Source organism: Fundulus heteroclitus, chromosome 22, assembly GCF_011125445.2.
Source record: "Fundulus heteroclitus isolate FHET01 chromosome 22, MU-UCD_Fhet_4.1, whole genome shotgun sequence".
Classification (NCBI taxonomy): Eukaryota; Metazoa; Chordata; class Actinopteri; order Cyprinodontiformes; family Fundulidae; genus Fundulus; species Fundulus heteroclitus.
In genome coordinates this window covers 21,732,401-21,753,064 of record NC_046382.1, presented here as the reverse complement: position 1 = coordinate 21,753,064, position 20,664 = coordinate 21,732,401, and the positions used below count along the sequence as shown (strand labels likewise).

The 20,664-nt window shown below is 37.1% G+C and overlaps 1 protein-coding gene across 1 annotated transcript in view; it reads right to left on the bottom strand.

The window, feature by feature from the left end:
• The window catches only part of abcc2 (ATP-binding cassette, sub-family C (CFTR/MRP), member 2), a 28,760-nt gene extending 11,854 nt beyond the window's left edge, over window positions 1–16,906 (bottom strand). The window contains exons 1-18 of the mRNA XM_036126559.1: window positions 16,535–16,906; window positions 16,172–16,324; window positions 12,361–12,537; window positions 12,130–12,267; window positions 11,890–12,030; window positions 11,671–11,793; window positions 10,337–10,392; window positions 9,663–9,909; window positions 9,334–9,518; window positions 6,710–6,887; window positions 6,166–6,420; window positions 4,724–4,789; window positions 4,481–4,618; window positions 4,248–4,394; window positions 4,083–4,167; window positions 3,933–3,999; window positions 2,839–2,965; window positions 52–228 (exon numbers count right to left, since the gene is read on the bottom strand). Of these exons, the coding sequence (XP_035982452.1) occupies window positions 52–228; window positions 2,839–2,965; window positions 3,933–3,999; window positions 4,083–4,167; window positions 4,248–4,394; window positions 4,481–4,618; window positions 4,724–4,789; window positions 6,166–6,420; window positions 6,710–6,887; window positions 9,334–9,518; window positions 9,663–9,909; window positions 10,337–10,392; window positions 11,671–11,793; window positions 11,890–12,030; window positions 12,130–12,267; window positions 12,361–12,537; window positions 16,172–16,216 (2,352 nt within the window). The 5' untranslated portion in view covers window positions 16,217–16,324; window positions 16,535–16,906. The remainder of the gene's footprint in view (window positions 1–51; window positions 229–2,838; window positions 2,966–3,932; window positions 4,000–4,082; window positions 4,168–4,247; window positions 4,395–4,480; window positions 4,619–4,723; window positions 4,790–6,165; window positions 6,421–6,709; window positions 6,888–9,333; window positions 9,519–9,662; window positions 9,910–10,336; window positions 10,393–11,670; window positions 11,794–11,889; window positions 12,031–12,129; window positions 12,268–12,360; window positions 12,538–16,171; window positions 16,325–16,534) is intronic.
• Window positions 16,907–20,664: the final 3,758 nt, after the last annotated feature.

The following is a 20,664-nucleotide window of genomic DNA, read 5'->3' as shown; positions in this document are numbered from 1 at the left end:
TACTCAAAACCCACATGATTGAACTTCTAAAACCTGATCACATCAACGTACCTTTTCTCCGATCTCTGTGAGGTCTCCTGCAGACAGCAGCTTGAGGTCGGGGCCAAGAGCACAGGCCTCCACTACGTCTTGGAACCTCCTGTCTTCAAAGGGAGAGCCAAACAAGATGTTGTCTCGCAGAGTGGCATTTTGGATCCAGGCTTGCTGTGGTACGAATGCAAGAGAACCCTGGGAGGAAATACCAAAGATACATCAGGTGTAAAGTACTAGTCTCCAGTAACCACTGGCTATACAATAGCAATAATCAATTTCATTTAATTAAAATAAGCAAGACATGGATTTACAAGATTGAATTTATTGAAGATTTATTTCAAAGTCTACATACGGTAGAAGAAATACGAATCCTGCAAGAGTTTCTTAAAATTTGTCTTAGCAAGCTGCCTCTTGGCCACGCCTGTTTGAAGCCAACAAAAGCTTCTGGCAGTAAATCTGAATATTTCATCGCTTATATGCATACGGCACAAATTAACAATAGACTTTGGGATCAGACTGTGGGGAGGCTTTGTCCATTCCAAAACCAGATGAGCCGTTGTTTTGAATGGAAGTTTTACTTAAATTTAATTTTTATTATTTCATTTACGTTATGATATCTGACCATTAAACTTTTCCTCTCCGGATGTGTTTGGCTTGTCTAGATGTGCAGCTGTCAATTGCCGTCAAACTTGAATGTGCTGATTTTGGAGCAGAGGTTTCTTTCTTGCTTCTCACCGTCTCAGTTCTTGTTTCTGTAAAGTGGCCTAAGCTGTTGACACCCACAGTGATTTTGTTCATGGCATTCATAAGCCTTGGTGGTTATTGAATGTTCAAAACCAGTTTCCTCTAAAAGATTTACTTAACTTGTGTGGATCTACACTTTTCCTTGAACCCCTACTGAATGCTTGGAGGTTCCCTGAATTTGGGTTATTGGTATTTGAAAGAGCGTTGTTAAACAAAAACAATACGTAGGTAAGAGACTTGGCCTTGTCAAGTCAAAAGACAATCTTCAAGCACCAGAACATTTTCCAAAAGTACCATGGCTGTATGCATTTATGTCAGCCTGTCTGTGCAGCTTTGACAGTGTGTTTTTTTTTATAGAAAATTTACAAGAAAATCAAAGCTTTCCAACTAATTCTTGTTTTTAAAAATTGCTGAAGTCATGTGGTATATAATTATTCCACTTGAGAAAAATAAAATCTGTGATAAATGTATAAAACACACTAGAATTTTCAGAAAATTCACAACGTTAATAACAGGCTTTTCTGAGGAAATAATCCAATTAAAGTGTTCTATTCATACACCCATTAAATGGACGAGCAGCATAACAGCTTTATATTGTACATTTTCCAAGAATATAGCTTTTTTTTGTGAAGCTGCCACTGGACAGAAGGACATACAGGTGATGATCATATAATTGGAATATCATGAAAAAGCTGATTTTTTCTCCAGTAATTCCATTTAAAATCTGAAACTTGTATATGATATTCATTCATTACACACAGACTGATATATGCCAAGTGTTTCTTTAAATTTTGATGATTATGACTGAGAACTAATTAAAAGCCCACATTTAGTATCTCCGAAAAGTTATAATCATCATATTTAAAAGAAATAAACCCTTGAAATATATTAGTCTGTATGTAATGAATGAATATGATATACAAGTTTCACTTTTTTAATGGAATTACTGGAAAAATCTACTTTTTCATGATATTATAATTATATGAACAACACCTGAAAATGAAAAATTTCAGTACCTTTGATAAAATTTAGAAATGTGACCGATAAAAATCAAATGAGGGTGAAGTTTTTATCCTCTGCTGTATCATTTGTGTGTGTGTGTGTGTGTGTGTGCACTTTTTATCCTCTGAATTTTAAAGTCAAATTTAAAAGGACACTCTGGCCAGGATTATGGCGTTTCAAAAAAGCAGTAACGTACAAAGTCAAGAAGTCAAAACTAATCGTCTTCGTCACATTGATCTTCTCTTCACATTGATCTTCTCTTCACTCAGCGCTTGTTTTAAGGGTTATGTTTTATTTCTCTGTCATTTGTTTTTAAAATCCTCTCCTGATACAGATTGTGTCTTTTTCTAATCATATTTACTAAACAGATGCACTTTATCATCATCATTTGCAATTAAAAGAGAACAAGCATTTTATTTTACTAATGAAATTTCTCTTGGCGAGTTTCCAGGGGAAACCTACTATACATCGTTTTTGTCTTTAACGGTGGACCTTTTTCATCACATCCCAGGATTTTGTCCTCGAACACAATAAAATGATGGTTAGAAATGTGTTTTTATTTTCTAAAAGCAGAGAAGCTGCAAGCAACTTTTAAGAGTCAACCTGACGTTAGTTACTATAAAGCAATGTGAATGCTTGTTATACCCTCCCCTATTTGTGTTTATGTAAGTCTTTCTCTACAAGGTGCAAAATCCTAAAATCTTTATGAGCCGTCACTAACGGTAAATCTGCTACTCCTCACAAACCCTTTTGAATAAAGACTAAATAGATCATAGAAAGTCAATATCTGATCCAAGAGCAATATAAGCAGATTTAGTTCAGCCTCTAAACGTAAAAGACGAGCTCTCGCTGATTACTTTTCATTTCCATACAGGCGTTTGGCAAACAGTCTTTTGGAGCAGAAAAATAACCGGTCAACCAATACTTTACTGGACCACCCACTTTTACTAACTTGAATCTTTCTGTAAGGAATTAAGCATAAACTCTGCAGTAAAGGCAGGACATTTTTAAACATCTTGTTGCAATTTGACAAACATTAATGGAGAGATCAAGCATTACCTGAATGTTAATGAAGCCTTTGGTGCTGTGCATCTCTCCCAGGAGGGCTGACATGAGAGAGGATTTCCCTGAGCCCACAGCTCCCACTACGGCTACCAGCCGACCAGGCTTAATGTCCAGTGACACACTGGGAAACAGACAGAAATAACATTGCATAGATTCCAAAATATACAAGCATTAAAAGGGAATTTGGTGGTCGCATACTGTCCATTGAATTGGTTATGTACATGAATTTTGTAAAAAGACACCAAAAGACAACAATGAATCAGACCAAACCTTACATAGAAAAAACACAATGTAAAAATGCTTATGCAACTCAAGACATCAACTAGAAAGTTTGAAGCTTCGAACATATGGTTAGCTACAATGAATCTAAACATACAGCCAAATTATTAAGGACAACAAAGTCAATGTTTTGAAGTGGCCATCACAACAAGAGTTCTGAGAATATGTGTGCACTGCAAATAGGGGACTAAAAGTAAGTCAAATTTTCTTGAAATGAATGTTTTTCCTTGATTTGAGCAGGTAAATAAGTCTACTGGCCAATAGAATAAGGTTTTTGTGCTTAAAATAGGATCAATTCATTTCCATCATCTTATTTCAAGTGCACGGTATCTCATTATTTTATGTTAGGGGTAAAAAAAAAAAACTTAGTTCATTGGCAAATAGTCTTATTTACCCACTCAAATCCAGGAACAATATATTAATTTCAAGAAAATTTTACTTATTTTTAGTTCCCTTTTTACAGTGTGGGAAGAGCTTGAAGGGTGTGTGAGCAAGGTGGCCCACAAACCTGACTTCATGCTTATAATGCACAAATCGTTTTGGAACAAAAGAACCTTCATAGAATGGGCCAAAATTCCTATTCCTCCAACTATTTTAGGAATTATGTGGAGAGATACCCAAAATATCTGACCCAAATCATTCAGTTTAAAAGACAATTCTACTAAATACTGACTGATTCAGTGTAAACTTCAGAATTTCAACAAAGTTAAAAAAATAAATTCTAAAATATTCAGTCAATAGAATTAAAAAAGAGGATCCTAGCTGATTTTTCAACGGAAATACTTGTGTTGGAAACACAACAGTCATACTTTTTCAGCAGAGGCTCAGAGTCTTTTTCCCATGAAAAGGAACCATTAGATATGCTGACAGCAGAGTCTAGGAGAAGAAAAGAAATCAATGCAGATACAAAAAAAAAAACAGATTTTCTTTCATGAAATCAAAAAAGATGGTTAACTTACTAAAACTAGGGTCATGACGCACAATGTCGCTGTCAAGATCATCTCCTCCCAAAAACTTCTCCAGTCTCTTCTTAGACACTGCTGTCTGAGGTGTGAACCATAGAACTAATCAGGGTTTTATTACAGCTCTGGTTTGTCTCCATGCAGCATTTTAACAGTATTTACCTGCACAATGGAAGCAATGAGCATTGGCAGCATGGCCAGCGGAAACCGAAGGATGTTGAACAAAGAGATGGAAGTGAAGGCTTTCTCAGCGGTCAATATATTGTCTGAGCTCACACCAACAAATACAGCAAATGTGGCCAGAGAAACCTGTATATAAATAAAGTACAGGCAGGATTAGCAGCAAGCTCCATTATAGGCTTTTAGTCCATTTACTAACATCTAGGATGACTCACCAGAGCGGGGGCGCAGGAGAAGATGAAAGTGGAGACGGATGAGAGATAGGCAAACTTCCTCATCACCTTCAGCTCTTCTCCTCTAATGTCTTCAACTTGAGTCCGGAACGACGGCTCCCACGCAAACAGCTTCAGGATCTGAGAAGGGACCAAGGTAAACGGTGTTGAGGGGGACTTGAGTTATAGATACAACAATAAGAGGGTTCAACCATCTCCAGACAGTAACAGAAAAAAGAGGATTACCTTGATTCCGTTGAGCATTTCATTCATTATTTTCAGTCTCTTGTCTTTGAACTTCATGTTTTCTATCTGAAAGCAGATATAAATAATTTCATTATTAACCTCGTGTTAAACAGGAAAAAAACCAACAGAAATCTGGATATAAACCAGCAATCTAGAGGAGTTGTTAAACATTTCTTCCCCTGTTTACAAGCATTCATAGGATGAACACGAGGGTTGATAACCTGAGAATAAAGATCACGGCCAAGACAGGAAACCTTGTGTCTTTTGCCAAGACTAAGTGACAAAGTAGTATAAAAAGATAAGGTTTCATGCTATGCTGACTTTCACAACCACAGGATGAAGACCACAAGGCATTGGAGGCAGTGTAAGGCCTGAATCATGATGCTAAAAGTTCGGTTCAAACAGTAACATTCTACACGACTTTCACGTCACTTCTTACATTAAAGTTACAATTATTACTGGAATAAATCACATAGAACACAACTTAACATTGGCATTATTACATGCTGTAAAACTACGGCTAATGGATAGCGTGATACTAATTTGCAATGAAAATACTATAGCGACACTAGCGCTGTTAGCATCTTAATTTTTTCAGATTGTTCTGACCTAAAACAACCAAAATGCCTCCTAGAGGTATCTGACACAAATGCTGTATAAAATATAACACTCACAGACAGATGTTTTAAAGCAGTTGAGAAGACATAGCAACAGGACTGTCTACACAGACTTTGTGCTAAAAAATGTATTGAACATGTTTTGCATTACCCATGGACCTATCCTAAATGTTTAAAAGGAAGCACAACAGGTCTCTTTTAACAAAATGATTATGATAGATGTAACCCTTGTCTTTTGAATCACTGGCTGACCAAGACTTAAAAATCTACCAAACTTTTCAGGCACTCTTAGACTTTTTTCACTCAAGGCAGTTATCTCTGTTGCTTGTTCACAATTTCCCACCACATCTTTTTGCTTTCACTCAACTTTTCATTATTGTGCCTGAATACAGCACTCTGAACAGCCAGCTTCTTTAGCAATTACCTTTAGTAGCTTTCCACAGACAATGGCTGTGAAGTCAGATTAGAAGTCTTCACCTTGACCATGTAAGCCACCATTGTACTAAAAATGTCTCTTTTATATATATATATATATATATATATATATATATATATATATATATATATATATATATATATATATATATATATATATATATATACTGGTTTTATGTAATTTTCTAAATGGGGTTTTCTTTAGCTGTAAGTCCTTAGCATCGCATTTGACAAAAGTAAAGGCTAAAATATATAACACGCTCACTGCTACATTTTGCTTCTTAAAGCAAATTTCTAAAATATTCAAATTTATTGAAATGAACTTGCTGATGTATGTTGAGTTTAGAAACATTTGTTGTTTGTTTGTTAGTTTTTTTTACATTTCCTGACCTGGAATTTTCTGGCCTGGTTGGCTAGCAGTCCATTAATTGGCACCATTAGCACCATTACTCCCAGCCCTGCCAGAGTTGAAGGTCCCAACTCCATCCACAAGAAAACGATGGAAACAATGATCTGCAGAGGGCAGGACCACAGCAGGTGGATGAAGTTGGTCACGTCGTTGAAGCGCTGGGCGTCTGCTGACATGAGGTTCACGGTTTCTCCGACGGTTGATTCTTTACGGTTATCATTAGACATCACCAAAGCCTTTGAGAGGAGACGGAGACAAAGGAATATAGAAAAAAAAGACATGTTCTCAGTTTATTACCGCAAGAGCAACACATTTGAAACATTTATAGCATTTATATAAAAAATACATTTATCAGTTCTATTGCTGCCTAAATAATCCAAAATATTGATCACCGCAGTTACAACAGTAGTATATATTCCATATATTTCTTGCGTTTTTTAATACATAGGCTCAAACAAAATTTCAGAAGAAAGTTTTGCTAAACTTGCCGATCAGCTTATGTCAAGCTGCCATTGCTGTTGTTACCTTTTTGTAGACGGCAGCCATGAGGGCAGTTCGGACCTTCATCCCCAGAACAAAGCATCTCTGGAAATATTGCTGCAATAACAGAGATTGCAGAAGAGCCACCACCAGCAGCAGCACTGCATACAAATACCCAACCCAGGCATAGCTGGATTTGTTCTGAATGAAGGAGATCATCAACCTGAGCAAGAGAAGACATTTAATCACAAGAAATAAACAACAAACCGTACACATTTCTAAGTTAATACAACCACTCTCTTTGTATAACTTTCATGCAGCATTGCAGAGTCAACCAGAAGGTTGTGCACCGGACTGTATCCACTGAGGTTCACTCTGATGTTGATCTGTTAGTCTGTTCCTGTGCTTTGATTTTATAACATTCATTTAAGGAAAAGGCTGATTCACACAGACATGTTGACCCAGACCATGCAGCTATGTCTGCCTCTACCAAACTCCAGCAATGCTGGGATTCAAGCTGGATTTCATTTTGTAAATGTATGACCTCCATCTCCACAGAATCAACATTTTAAAACCTCAGCCGTCTTTCCAGACAAGAACTCCCTGATGCCCGGATCCAGGGAGGAGTTGATAATAAACGTCAGACAGGGCTCCAGGTTCTCAAAGTGACAGACCCTGTCTGAAAACATGTCCCAGCTTGGACAGGAGATCACAGAATCTGTGTACCTTAACAGCTTTTCCTGTCTCTGGGTGGGATTTCAGCATCTTTCACAACTGAGCAGAAGCGCCCAAATCTATTATTTTGGATCGCAAGGACTGATTGTTTCACACTCTGTTTTGTCTCTACCTTACAACTGCTGGTTAGGGTATTTTTTTCTAGTCACAACAACTTGAAAAGCAAGATCCAATAGCCACTCATCTCGTATTAAATGGTAAATGGACTGAACTTATATAGCGCTCTTCCAGTCATGCTGACCACCCAAAGCGCTGTACACTATAGCCACATTCACCCAGTCGCTCTCACTAACGCACACACATTTATACACCGAGACGCAGCTCGGTAGGCAACTTGGGGTTAAGTGCCTTGCCCAAGGGCACATCGACATGTGGCAAGGGGAAGCTGGAATCGAACCCACAACCTTCTGGTTGCCAGACGACTACTCAACCCATCAAGCCACAGTCGCCCATATATATATATATATATATATATATATATATATATTTAGTGTGCTATCGTCTATGAATGGCATTATCTCACTCAGCACTAAAAAAAAAAGTGTTCCAGTATCCTAACTTGGCTCCAAGATACAGTGTTTGAGCAAAGCTTGACATCAGCTGTAGCAGAAAGTATCATTTAATGATCCCACCATCAGCAAAGGTTTCTTTGTGCTTGATCGAGATTGTGTGCCACTTTAAAATGTGCCCTGGTTGATGCACTAGCGTTCTTCATCTGTTGAGTGAACAGGGATTGTTTTTTTTTTGGAAGACAGTTATCAGTTTTTTGTTTTTTTTTACTTTCATTTTGCGAAGGTCATTTTCTGCTGGAAAGACCTGGGAGAAATTTGATGAAGTTCTTTATTCTCATTCAAAACTCATCACAAAAATATAACTTTTTTTTTTTTTTTTGCCTCTTACTGGAATTACTAACTCTGCTGGTTTTGTTGCTTCTAAAAGCTTTGCAGAAATGTCTGATTGACAGCTAGATGACAAATTTAAAGTTTCATCACAGATTTCATCTCAGGAGGGGGCAGGGCATCTTGAGTTTTTATTGGATGTAATGTTTGACCGGTTTCACTAACTGACAAATTGTAGTTATTTTATTGACCACATTTGTCATTGACCTATTGGCAAAGTAGTGAAATGGGAGGGACATGCTGGAGACCCCTGACCTAGGTAATCCTGCACTGAGGGAGGGGACTTTTCTTTCTTGTCCCACTGCCCTGGTGTTATCAGTGGGTGTTTCACAAATCAATGAATGGTAAATAGTTAAACTGTGCATGTTTAGACGCTCACAAGGCCAGACCGCAGAACTGGGAAAGCCTTGATTTCTTTGTGGAAGAGGCACAAAGATAAAACAACTGTGGTCCAGTCAAGTTAGATGCTACTGATTTAAAAACAAAATGTAAAAAAACGTGCTAACGTGATCCTGACATGCTTTTGAGTCAAGATTTGATTCTTAAAGACTAAAGGGTAAAAACACATAAAATTAATCTTTAGCTTTAAAAACCTGGATTTGTTCTTCAAAAATATTACATTCAGTTAGAAAAAATCTACAATTTTCTGAGTGGCAGTTTGAATCTTGTTAGCAGTATTTTTTATCCTCCTAAAGAGACATTGAAGGACCAAAACTGAAATACTTTCTTGTGCTCACCAGATAGTTACTTTTGATTGATGTGAAAGGTGGCAGCCCAAGATCTGTTAAACCCTTTTAAAACATCAAATATACCTAATACTATCACCCAAAAATTGAAGGAAGACAAGGTTAGTTACTTAATTTATTATAGATTTTGTTAATTCATTGAAATATTATCTTAGTATTGTAATCCTATTGTAATACACAAATTAGATATCTGGGGTGCATGTGAAAGTTTTTTGTATTTTTTTTTTTTTTTTTTTTTTGCCTTCAATGTCCCTTTGGTGGCTCCGTATTTTCTACAAATATCACTTACTTCAGGAGTTGAGGACTGACAAAAGCCAGAAGGTCTTGGAGAAGTTTGAAGAAGGCAGATTCAATCAGAATCCCTTTAAATGTTTTGTAAAGCGTGGTAACCAGCCATGCATTTGGATAATTGGTTTCCTCCTTCTTTTTTTCATTTTTCTTCTTCTTTTCTTCCTCTTTCTTTCCTTTTTCCTCCTGGTGCAAAATATGTAAGCACATTCTTTAGGAACACAACAACACATGGGGACCACCTGGAAGAGAATCGGTGTTGTTGCTGAAAATAAAATAAATTGGGACTTAAAACCTGGACGGTTCTTTGTTGTATCTAAATATTCTCACCATCATCAGCACATCCTGACTCACACCTTTCCCCAGACCGTTGCTTTGAGAAGCTTCTTCCACCGCTTTACTCGGGTCTTTGAGCAGTTTATTCTTCAACTTTTTTTGAAATCGGATCCGAGCCAGACCCAACTCGTACCGCATGTGTTGATTGAAACGCTGGCTGATGTAGGCGGTGCTGTCCGTCTCGTTCAGCTCCCACAAGTCCTCCTGAACCAGAGGGGTTTTGTGGCCCTTCACCACCATGCTGGAGAAGCAAGAAGAAGCCTCAGGTCGCAGCACAAGGCTCAGGTTGCACATTGTGCTTTTACTTTTTTAAAAAGTGCTTTTTGCACAAGCTACTTTGCATCTTTTGGTATTTCTGTTTTTTTATATATGTACTTTAAATATAATTTTTTTACCCGTTTGCTATCCCATACTTTGTTGTTCAAGTCGACCCTATCAGACTTACCTTTTAGGCTTATTAGGATTAAACAACTCCTGACGCCCCCCGCCCCAGAAATTAATAGACTATTCATTCATGCCCTTCCTATTCTTCCTATTATTTGTACACACTTTTGAGTGATCAGTATGACTAACAACCACTGTATAAATTTACCACTTCTTTCTTTCTTACTTTCTTATTTACTTACTTTCATTTATTGAAATTCTTTCGGTAGTGATGTTGGATTTACCTGTTGAACCAGTTAAAGGTGATTCTGCTCAAGAACGCTGCACCAGCCTCTGGATTCTACAACAGAAACAACAGATGACAGGTGTTGATATTTGTTAAGAATGTTATGAGTATATGTTATGGGTACATAAGATATATCAACTGGGATAAAAAAATATATATAATGGACATCTAGTGTATACTGATGTGGAGTAGATATTGTGTTAGAAACAAATAGATATTATTCTTTAGTTTGTTTTCATTGGTGACTTCGAAAAACCATTCCACTTGCAAAAGCATTCCTGTTTTTAAGGTTGTCTCATTATTGGCCCTACCTTAACTTCATCTTTTTATATAGATTTCATTTGGATTAAAGTCATTAGAGCGACTGACTCTGGCAGCCTTTCTTTCTTTCTCTGAAACCAGCTGAGCTTTTACTCAGTTGTGTGTTTTAAGTCACCATCTTGCTGAAAAGTCTACCATTATTTCTTCTTCAGATTCCATCTAAAAATTTCTTGTAAAACTATCCCAGATTCAATATTTCTTGAATTAAATCTGCAAATAGCGTATTCTGAAAAGTGGCACCACGCCATGACAATCGCACCTTTGAACTTTAGCACTGCTACGGTGCTAGACAACATGCTCCCAGTATGTCAAATGTTGTGCAGCAAACTTTAAATGAGCTTCAGCATGATTTTTCTTCAACAGTAGTGTCTTGCACAGTGACTGTCCATCAAGGCTTTGGTAGCTGAGTGCATTCCTGGTCTCTTTGAAGTAACCGTACCTGCTAATTCCACGTATTTCTAAAGCTCTCTGTAGGCGACATCTGGTATCTAAGACCATTCTTTTGATTTTTGAAAGAAGTTCAGAATGTCGTCTTAATAAATAAACTTTACATAATTACTTAATAGTGTTCACTGGAAAGTTAAGGTGTATAAATATATTTGTAACCAATGTTGTCAGCCAGTTTTCCAGCAATAAGGTCTTGAATGTATTGAGCTTCTTAGTAATAAAAAGTATTTTTATAAGCCATCAATTAGAACAAAAACAGCTGATATTGATTTGAAATGTTAGGAGGAAGGGTTTATCTGTTAAAAGGATTTCATCCGTTGCTAGTTTTTAGAACTTAATCCCAGTTTCATTCCACATACACATATAACTTGGCTATTTAAGTTGTTTTGACTTCTATATGTGGGGAATGCATTCATTGTTACCAACAAATGTTATAAATGCCATGAGACTAGCCATATTAGGAATGTGTTAACTTAGAAAGAAAGTTTCACGTTCAATACTTATTTCCCCCACTGTACTGTATTTCAGTAGGACTTTCAAAGTCAAATAAGAACAAAAAACAACCTTTTTCACGAGCTCCTCTGCCTCTGGAGGGATGTCGGCCACAGCGGAGAGAACCAGTGCAATCAACTCCAGCCCAAAGGAAATGTAGAAAAGAGAGAAACGAGGGATATCTCTCACCTCTCCCTGGATGGAAAGAGATGTTAACAGGTGAGAGAGGTATTTAATGATGTATCATTTAAATATAAAAAGTTTCCTGATCTGATCTGTGGTTGCCCTTACCTGCCTAAGAGCTTCCCGTAGGAGCGTCTGGAAAGGGAAAACATCACACAGAACAAGAAGGAACCAGAAAAAGAAAAGAGTAGAAGAGTCTACTGCTCTTTCCTTTCGTCTCACTCCTTCCTGACACAACAGCACAAGGATCTGAAAAATAAAACAGATAAAAACACAAAACAATGAATCTTTCTTTACATCTTTTCATTACATTGGAGGAAACATTCAAACATAAGGCCTAAGCTTTACCCATGTGACAGCGAACAGGACTGGGTTTGTGTAGAACACAGCAGAATTTTTCTCAGCCGAGCTGTTTGGACCAAAATCTTCCACTAATGTGACGATCAGACCTCCAACGGCCGTCAGGAACAACAGAAACACCACAAGCTGAGGAAAGGAGGGACAGATCAGCCTTTAATAAAATCCTTCCATCTCAGCATCATATATAGCAAGAATGAGGGCATTTTAACTATGCAGTACCTGTTTGCAGAGGTAGAGTTTAGTCCGGTGTTTTGTATTTACTTGCGATCTTCTGCATAAAGGCATGAGGTTCCATGGAGCAGAGAGCCACAGGAACCCCAGTGGGATCCAGACCAGAACCGTCTGCTCCACACATACAGGGAGGTCTGGGTCCTCTCTCTCCACAAAGGATGCATTCTGGGGTACAAATGCAGACATGCACATATGTACATCATAAACACGTCAGAGGACATTTTAAAGAATCAAGTTTATTGGTGAAGTTAGTGACACAAACAAGGAATTTAACTTTGCTCTTGATGTCAAACAATCTAAATCTAAATATATAAAATTTGGAGGGGAATGAAAAAAGTGGCTTTGCGTTTCTCGTAAACATATACAATCATATTGAATAAATTACAATAAGCATTTCTAATAGGCTTGTCTGTCAGATTAAAAGTACCTTTTCAAAACATACTTTTCATTAAGCCCCCATTTCTGCATGAAAATACAGACAAGGACAAAATTGTTGGTATCCCTCTGTTAGTCAAAGAAAACCCCACAATAATCACTGAAATAACTTGAGACTGACAAAAGTATTAATAAATACAAAATTACTGAAAATTACTGAGAGAAAATCAGACATTGCTTTTGAACTGTTGCTTAACAGAATAACAAAAATACATTTATTGAAACAGGCCTGGACAAAAAGGATGATACCCTTACACAAGTTTGAAACCAATCTGTATAATCTGACCCAATCTGTATAATATGATTGAACTTGACTTTGTAAAGTGCCTTGAGATGACATGTTTCATGATTTGGCGCTATATAAATAAAATTGAATTGAATTGAATTGAATTAATTTAACCACAGGGACACGTTTACCTGAGGTGTGTCCTCTAGTTAGCATTACAGGCATCTTAAAGCTTGTAACCAGTCTGTCACTTTAAAGGGTTACAAATGCTCACTGTGCACGGTGCTATTTCTCTCTCGTTGTCTTCTGCTGCAGAAGAGGTCAGACTGTTTTCCATAGGTTAAGAAGGGAGCGTTGTTAATTTCACATTTTTGAAAAGTTGATTGCTGAGTTTGAATTGTTTCCTGTGCATCACAAATAAAAAAAACTGTTTTAGATATTTTTATTTTGTTTATGAATACGTTAGGGAGCTTATTATGCAGGTCTTCCTGGTGTAATTGGCAGTCACTGGCTGTATAAAGGTTGTGCAGCCTTTGTCACGCAAGGTGACATAAGACTTCCCGTCCAAACTGTGAATGGCAAAAGCACGACAAATATGGCTCTGAGAGCTGTTTTTTTTTTACTATTTCAGGTTTTACTTGTCATATTATCCAGACACTGACCATGAAAATACAGCGATGAATTATCCACACTCATGATATACCAACACGAAAGATCACAACAACACAAACCATGCTCTTCTCAGAGCTAGTGTTTATCAATTTTGTTATCAGTTATGAAGGGGAAGGCAAAGTTAGTCATGTGTTCAGGCAAGTTGTCAAGGAGTCCTCTAAGTAATGCGAGAGTGACAAAAAGCCACTGTTCAGTCCACAACAAGAAGCCTATCAGTTGTTGGCCAGCCCTCAATGAGCAATGCTCTCAGTCAGAGGAAGAAACTGTCTCTGTGGCAGCTGTTTCTAAGTAGCTCCCTGTAGCGTCGCCATGAAGATGAACGTCTAAACAGTTTGTGTGTAGGATGTGTGGGGTCTGCAGAGGCGTTAACTACTCTTTTCCTGACCCTAGACTCGTACAAGTCCTGGATGGAGTGAAGATCAGCCCCGATTAGCCTCGCTCCAGACTAGGGCAGGACGATATACAAAAAAAGCATATTGATAAATTAGAACTCATATTGATTGATATTGTTAATTATCAAAAGAATGCAAAACATACATTTAAAGTGTAGCCCTCGCCGTTTTATGCTGTTGCTTAGTAACCTATATTTAGATAAAGAACACACAAACACTGTCTTCTGTAACCCCAGTCGGTCGAGGCAGATGACCATTCATACTGAGCCCGGTTCTGCTGGAGGTTTTCCTTCCCGTTAATGGGGAGTTTTTCTTCCCACTGTCGCTTCATGCTTGCTCAGTATGAGGGATTGCAGCAAAGCCATGTACAATGCAGACGACTCTCCCTGTAGCTCTATGCTTCTCCAGGAGTGAATGCTGCTTGTCGGGACTTTGATGCAATCAACTGGTTTCCTTATATAGGACATTTTTGACCAATCTGTATAATCTGATCCAATCTGTATAATATGATTGAACTTGATTTTGTAAAGTGTCTTGAGATGACATGTTTCATGATTTGGCGCTATATAAATAAAATTGAATTGAATTGAATTGAATTAAATTCAAACTCAATCATTTATTCAACAAACTACAAGTTTTTAAAAAAGAAAGGAAGAAAGAGCGAACTCTGAACTCTTTGAAAGGGGCAGCTCTTATTCTAAACTTTTTACCGACCCTTTTATTTTTATGTTACCACACGTCTATCAATTTGTACGTATTGATAGATGTGTCCAGCTCTACTCCAGACCTGTTTCTCCATTGGAGTCTAGACCTGTCCCGTTTTGCGGATGACCACAAAACAGACTGAATAACGGCAGTTTATGTTCAAGAGAAGTTCGTGAATTTAAACTTTACTTTGCAGGATGTTTGAAAAAAAGGATTTAGAAGTTAAAGACGTGAAAGTTCCTTTGGATAAATATAGATTTCAATTATTACATTGTTTGTTGAATGTGTTTCACTTTCACTCTATTTTCTGTGGAAAAATTCCTGTTAAAGCCTGAAGGACAACATAAACCAGAAACTTTAATCACAGCCACACAGAAATGTCTGTTTAGTTAAGTCTATTAAAACAGTAGACCTTGACACTTTTTAAGAACCAAAATAGTTGTAAAACATTTTACAAGTTGAAAAGAACAAGTCATGATTCATCTCCCATGCGAACAGATGAGTAGTATGGAAGGCAAAAAATCTCTCAGGGTTTTAATTTGAGTTCTGGCTTTACAGATAGGTCAGCTGAGTTTATGAGCTCATTATCTTGTATATATATTTAAAAGATGATTCACAATTTATAGAGAAAATGCAGAACAGAAAGGAACAAAACAGGAAATGTTGATAACTTTTTAGTCTAGTCAAACCCCAGATATCAACTAAAAAAAAACAAAGAAAACATATAAAGTTCTGTGAATGCCGTAAAATATTTTTGTCCCAAAGTTAAACATGTAGATTTGGGGAGTTTATTGATTAAAAATTTAGTTTTTAAGTTTTTCCTAACTTCTCAGCTTTTAACTTTCTTGTTTTTAGATATTTCATTCCAAATCGTCAATGACTTCAAGAAAAAAAGGAAGTGTGAGACTGTCAGTAAAATAATCTGTTACATAAACGGCTATTTCTCATGAATGTGCTGTAATATGACAGCTCAGACAAGCTTGTTATGGTTGTTGGGCTTGTTGGACCATGCCCAAGACGAGCCTCATAGCGGCCACATGTTCACAGTGTGTGCACAAAGGTAAAACAATTCTCCATTAACATTTTAAAAGATATGGCAGAAGGTTAGGTGCCTGTAAAATCAATTAATTTGAAATACTTTACTGTCTTTCAAATGTTTAAGAAAAGCTGAACTTTTCAAAGTTTACATTGAAAAAGACATAGAAATATAGACTTTAATTCATTATGGTTTTATAACAAGTGTTTTGTTCAATAAGATATTAATTAAAGGTTACAGAACAAATGTATCAGAAGTAATGTTGACATTCATCTTGAGATGAAAAATGAAACACAACTCCTCTTTTGAACATCTGTTGATTGTTAAACTCACCCAAAAGACCGACCCACAAAACTCCTCCAGAGCCGCAGCACACATGATCCGTTGTGTCGGCTTCACTCGCCTGGCGATGACTTGAAGACCAGACGCCTTGTGCCCTCCGCTCCGCTTCAGCTGAGCTCCGCTCTAACACTGCTACTCTCGCCTCTGTTCACCCAGTGAGCACAGACAATTTCAGGATGTAGCAGCAACGGACTTTGATCCAGAAACCTTTGAAGCAAACCCCCCACCCCCTCTTTTAAAAAAAAAAAAAAAAAAAAAAAAACACTACGAGCAATTCATGGCAACTTCCTGTGTGGAGAAGATACTTAATAAGATCAAATGTGCTGAGATGCAGAGAAAGGATTAAACAAAAACCTAAGATCTGGAGTTTTTATCTTCTAGGAATCCATGGTCATTCTTCTTGTCCTCAGAGTGCTATAAAGCAGTCCTTCCATGAATGGATACCCGCTAAGATGATCAAGTCCAACTTTGCTCGAGGCCACAGAAGCTCCTCCACACTCATTGTTGGCTGAAGTTTAACTTTTTACGCAGATAAGTATCCATAACTTAAAAAGAGAGAGAAAGAGAGAGGGGAGAGAGAGAGAGACCGCGAGAGAAAACTTGCGTAAGTCTGACAGTGCAGTTTTCCATCTGTTGGGGGAACAGCCCTCTAAAAAAGGGTTCAGGAAAAGGGAGGGAGGGGATCATTATGCCACTTTCCTGTTGTGTTTCCACTTCTCTGTATGAGAGAGAGTCTGGAATGAGACCAACTATTTTCAGCGCTGTTGCCAAATGCAATCAATTTCTCAACTAACATGATTTGAATAACAATGAGCCTGATGAGATGTTTCTATGTTTTAGTCAAAGACTGATTATTCACAGACTTGGGGGTGTGGTCATTACAGAACCCTTTTACCTCATTCTGTTTTTTTTTTTTTATCCTCTGCAGGGAGAGGACTGAACTTCAGACTCTTACTGCATACTGAACATCGAGACTGTACTAAAAGCGAGACATGTGAGATTAAGAACAGATTAACTTCCCTCTGCTGTATAGATAAAAGGTGACTGCAGGGGCAACAGGGTCCTTCCATGCAGGATAAAAATCAAAAGCTTCCGTGCTTCATTTCTGATAAAGACCTCATTCATAACTTTTCAATTCTGCCAAAGTTAATCAGTATACAGTGAATATAGTAGATTGCCAAAGAAAAACTACCCATTTACTTTCCCACACATATGAACTTCAGTATCATCCCAGTGTTTAGGCCCAAATATTGATGGTCCACCTTTTTCGGCAACAATAGCTTCCAAGATTAGATTAGATTGATTAGCTTCCAACAATATTCTTCCAAGAAGGAATGTATATCTAGGAATTTCTAACGTTCTTCAAGAAGTGCAAATGTAGAGTAAAATGTTGGTGTTGGATGGGAAGACCGAGTTTAAGCTAATCTGAAGGCCACATAAAGTTTGGAGTCCTGTCTCTATTGGCCTGAAAGAAAGCTGATATATATATATATATATATATATATATATATATATATATATATATATATATACTACGCGCCTCACCATCTGTCAGTGTCTGTTTTTTGATGGAAAATAGGGGGAAGAAAAATTGTGGCTGAGAATCGTTAGCCAACGAGGAAGACCAAATGTTCCAGCTGGGTTAAGGCAAACTGGGTTAGGAATAATGAACACAAGAGAAAGTGGGTCAAAGAGTAAGGAGAGACCAACCACAGTAGTAAAGAATACTGAAGGCCAAAAAAGTTACTAGGAACTTTTAATATGTGGGAAACTACATCAGAATTCAAACCTTGAATCCTTTCTGTTGTGTTGGACTAATCAACAATTACCTGAAATGTTTGGTTGCACTCAGGAATCTCTTCTAAAAAATACAAAAAAAGAATCCCTTTGATAAAAGATTTTACTTCTTGAAAAATAAAACATTTTTTAATTTTTATTTTTTTGCAATTTTCAGCTTCCTTGTTTTTGTCCTACTAAAGTTGACGTACACATCTATTGGTGTTAAAGGTGATTCTTTTTGTCCAGTAATATGGGTAATAAAATATTTCCCAATAATGCAGGCTGCTACCATTAACTTATCAGTTTCTGATTGCCACTGGTGTTGTCAGAGTAACTAGAACTAGATTTTATCCAATACAGATTAACGTAATACTCATTACCAATGAGTAATATCTGTTAGATAGGAAGGTTATTATAGTGCAGCACTGTAAACATGGTCTTCACTGGAGCTAGAGTTTTCTGACTATTTATGACAGCCCTGAAAGAGATGACTCCTGCTGTGTCGTGGGTAATCATTAAACATTTACTAATTTTACAAGGACACAGTCATGCTGACTCGTCCAACTCCCAGTAATGCTGCGTAACGCATCATATATACAACTTTGAAAATAGATCGTGTTCACTGTTTTAAATACAACTGTGCTGCTGTCGACAGGAGTGTGATTTAAGATTGTTTTTCTAGTAATGTGCCTTGTTTTAATCCTGGAAAAGAAACTCATTTTGAGAAGGACTGGTATCGGTGCTGGAAAAGGCTATAAAAGGAAGCTTGTATGTATAAAATAAATATTTTTGAACCATATGTAACTATCAGAATCAAACAGAAAATGTAAATGCTCATTTAAAAATCTGTTGAGAGTATAAACATCATGGTTCCAGTTTTGATGTGTGAGTATATTCTTGTTTTGTCATATTCTAAATATTTTTGAAAGGCCTCTTTACAATTTTAAACGGCTCTAAAAACCCACCTTTTGTTTTACTCAAGTTGCTTAAATTATTTACGTGTTTTTTATGTTGTATTTAACTGTAGTTGCTTGTAACCTTTATGAGTTTATGATGTGTGCTGTACATATTTGTTCACTTTGGTCAGTTGTGCTGTTTTATAAATAAAGTTGGCTTGGTGTTTCTCCTCTAACGTGATGCTAAATTTCTACCTAAATCTTGATCAACTCAAAATAGTAATGTGTTTTAAATATCAAATAATAATCCATAAGAATTATGCTGCTTCATATCAAGTAAATCCCATCTCCTTTAACTTTAAAATTTGCCCAAAATACCATTAATAAACACCTATGTTGTATTTCTGTCAGTAGCATGGGGTTTTAATAATGTGTAGCATGTTACCTTTTATTTTATTAATATGTATAGGCAATCATAAGTCTTAGAATTTATCATAACTCTAGGCTGAAATCAGATCTGTAGGATGAATCCTTTCCTCCCCAGGGAGGAATTTCTTTGACAAACTTTAAAAAGGAGACAAGTATCTGACTATTGATCAAAATTAAGATTTTCATTAATTGGTTAACATGTAATTCAGGATTATATTTGATGTAACCCTTCCAAGGTCTATTTCAATCACATTATCACTGTCACAGAGTTGTGTATCAGCCTTTTGTTTCAATGACGCCAGAAGACACTTTGCCACAGCGAAATATTTGCCCACAACATGCCCTCCCTATGCATTTAAAGCTGTAGCCACCATGATTTGATCTCCACACAAACCAGGCTAACACAATTTCTTTAGACACGTCAAAGATTTCCCCACGTCAGCGCCACTGCTCTCCAATCGTCATGTAAACTGCACAAGCACCACAGCAGAATCGACAAAACTGCGATGACCCAATAGCATCACTTAACTCAGACGCTTCACTCACCTCAGGATGATAAAGGCTTGATGAAGACTAAAACTAATGTCATATTTTTTTCCTTTCAAAGTAATATGTCTAATGATAATGACCACTAAGAAGTGCTTCTAAGGATATTGTAATTTCTCTTCCAGGTGCTCAGTTGATCCAATAAGAATAACTACTACAAGATGGTGGCGTCACAGAAATATTGGCATACTTGGTCCTGGTGCAGTTGCAAACTGCACCAGGACTGGTTGCAAACTGCAACTTCCAAACATCTGATCTCAATACACATGGGGTCAAAATTGAAAAACATTGACATAACATTCGCTTACTCATATTTAGACCCATGTTGCACAAGTTTTAAACACACCAGCAAGACGCAAGACGAGAAAGAGCATAACAGTTCAATGGAAATGTAATTGAATCAAGTACAAATACGCCCAAGCAAAAGAAAAATAAAATTTATATAATCTACGTATTCAGCTAAGAGTGCTGGGTTTTCTGAATAATTAATGTTAAAAAATATCAATTAAACCTGTTAATGGTTAAAGGCCTTCAGCTATAATAGAACTGGATATGAGAGTCCTTGTTTTGCACAACTGCTGTTTATATTAAGGCTTGTCAAAGTGAAAGTATTTTGGTCCTGTTCTCTGTGTAAGCCTTGGATAGTTCCTCACTTTGGATTCGTCTATAACCAAATTGGACACAAGGATCAACCTCTTAAAACCATTACTGAGTGACCCTGAGCATGTTATCTGTGTAGGGACAACATAAAAATACTGCTGGACAAAAACGCAAACATCTGATGAAGGTAGCAGAACAATACAATGCAAAATTAAAAAGCTGTTCTGTCTCTTC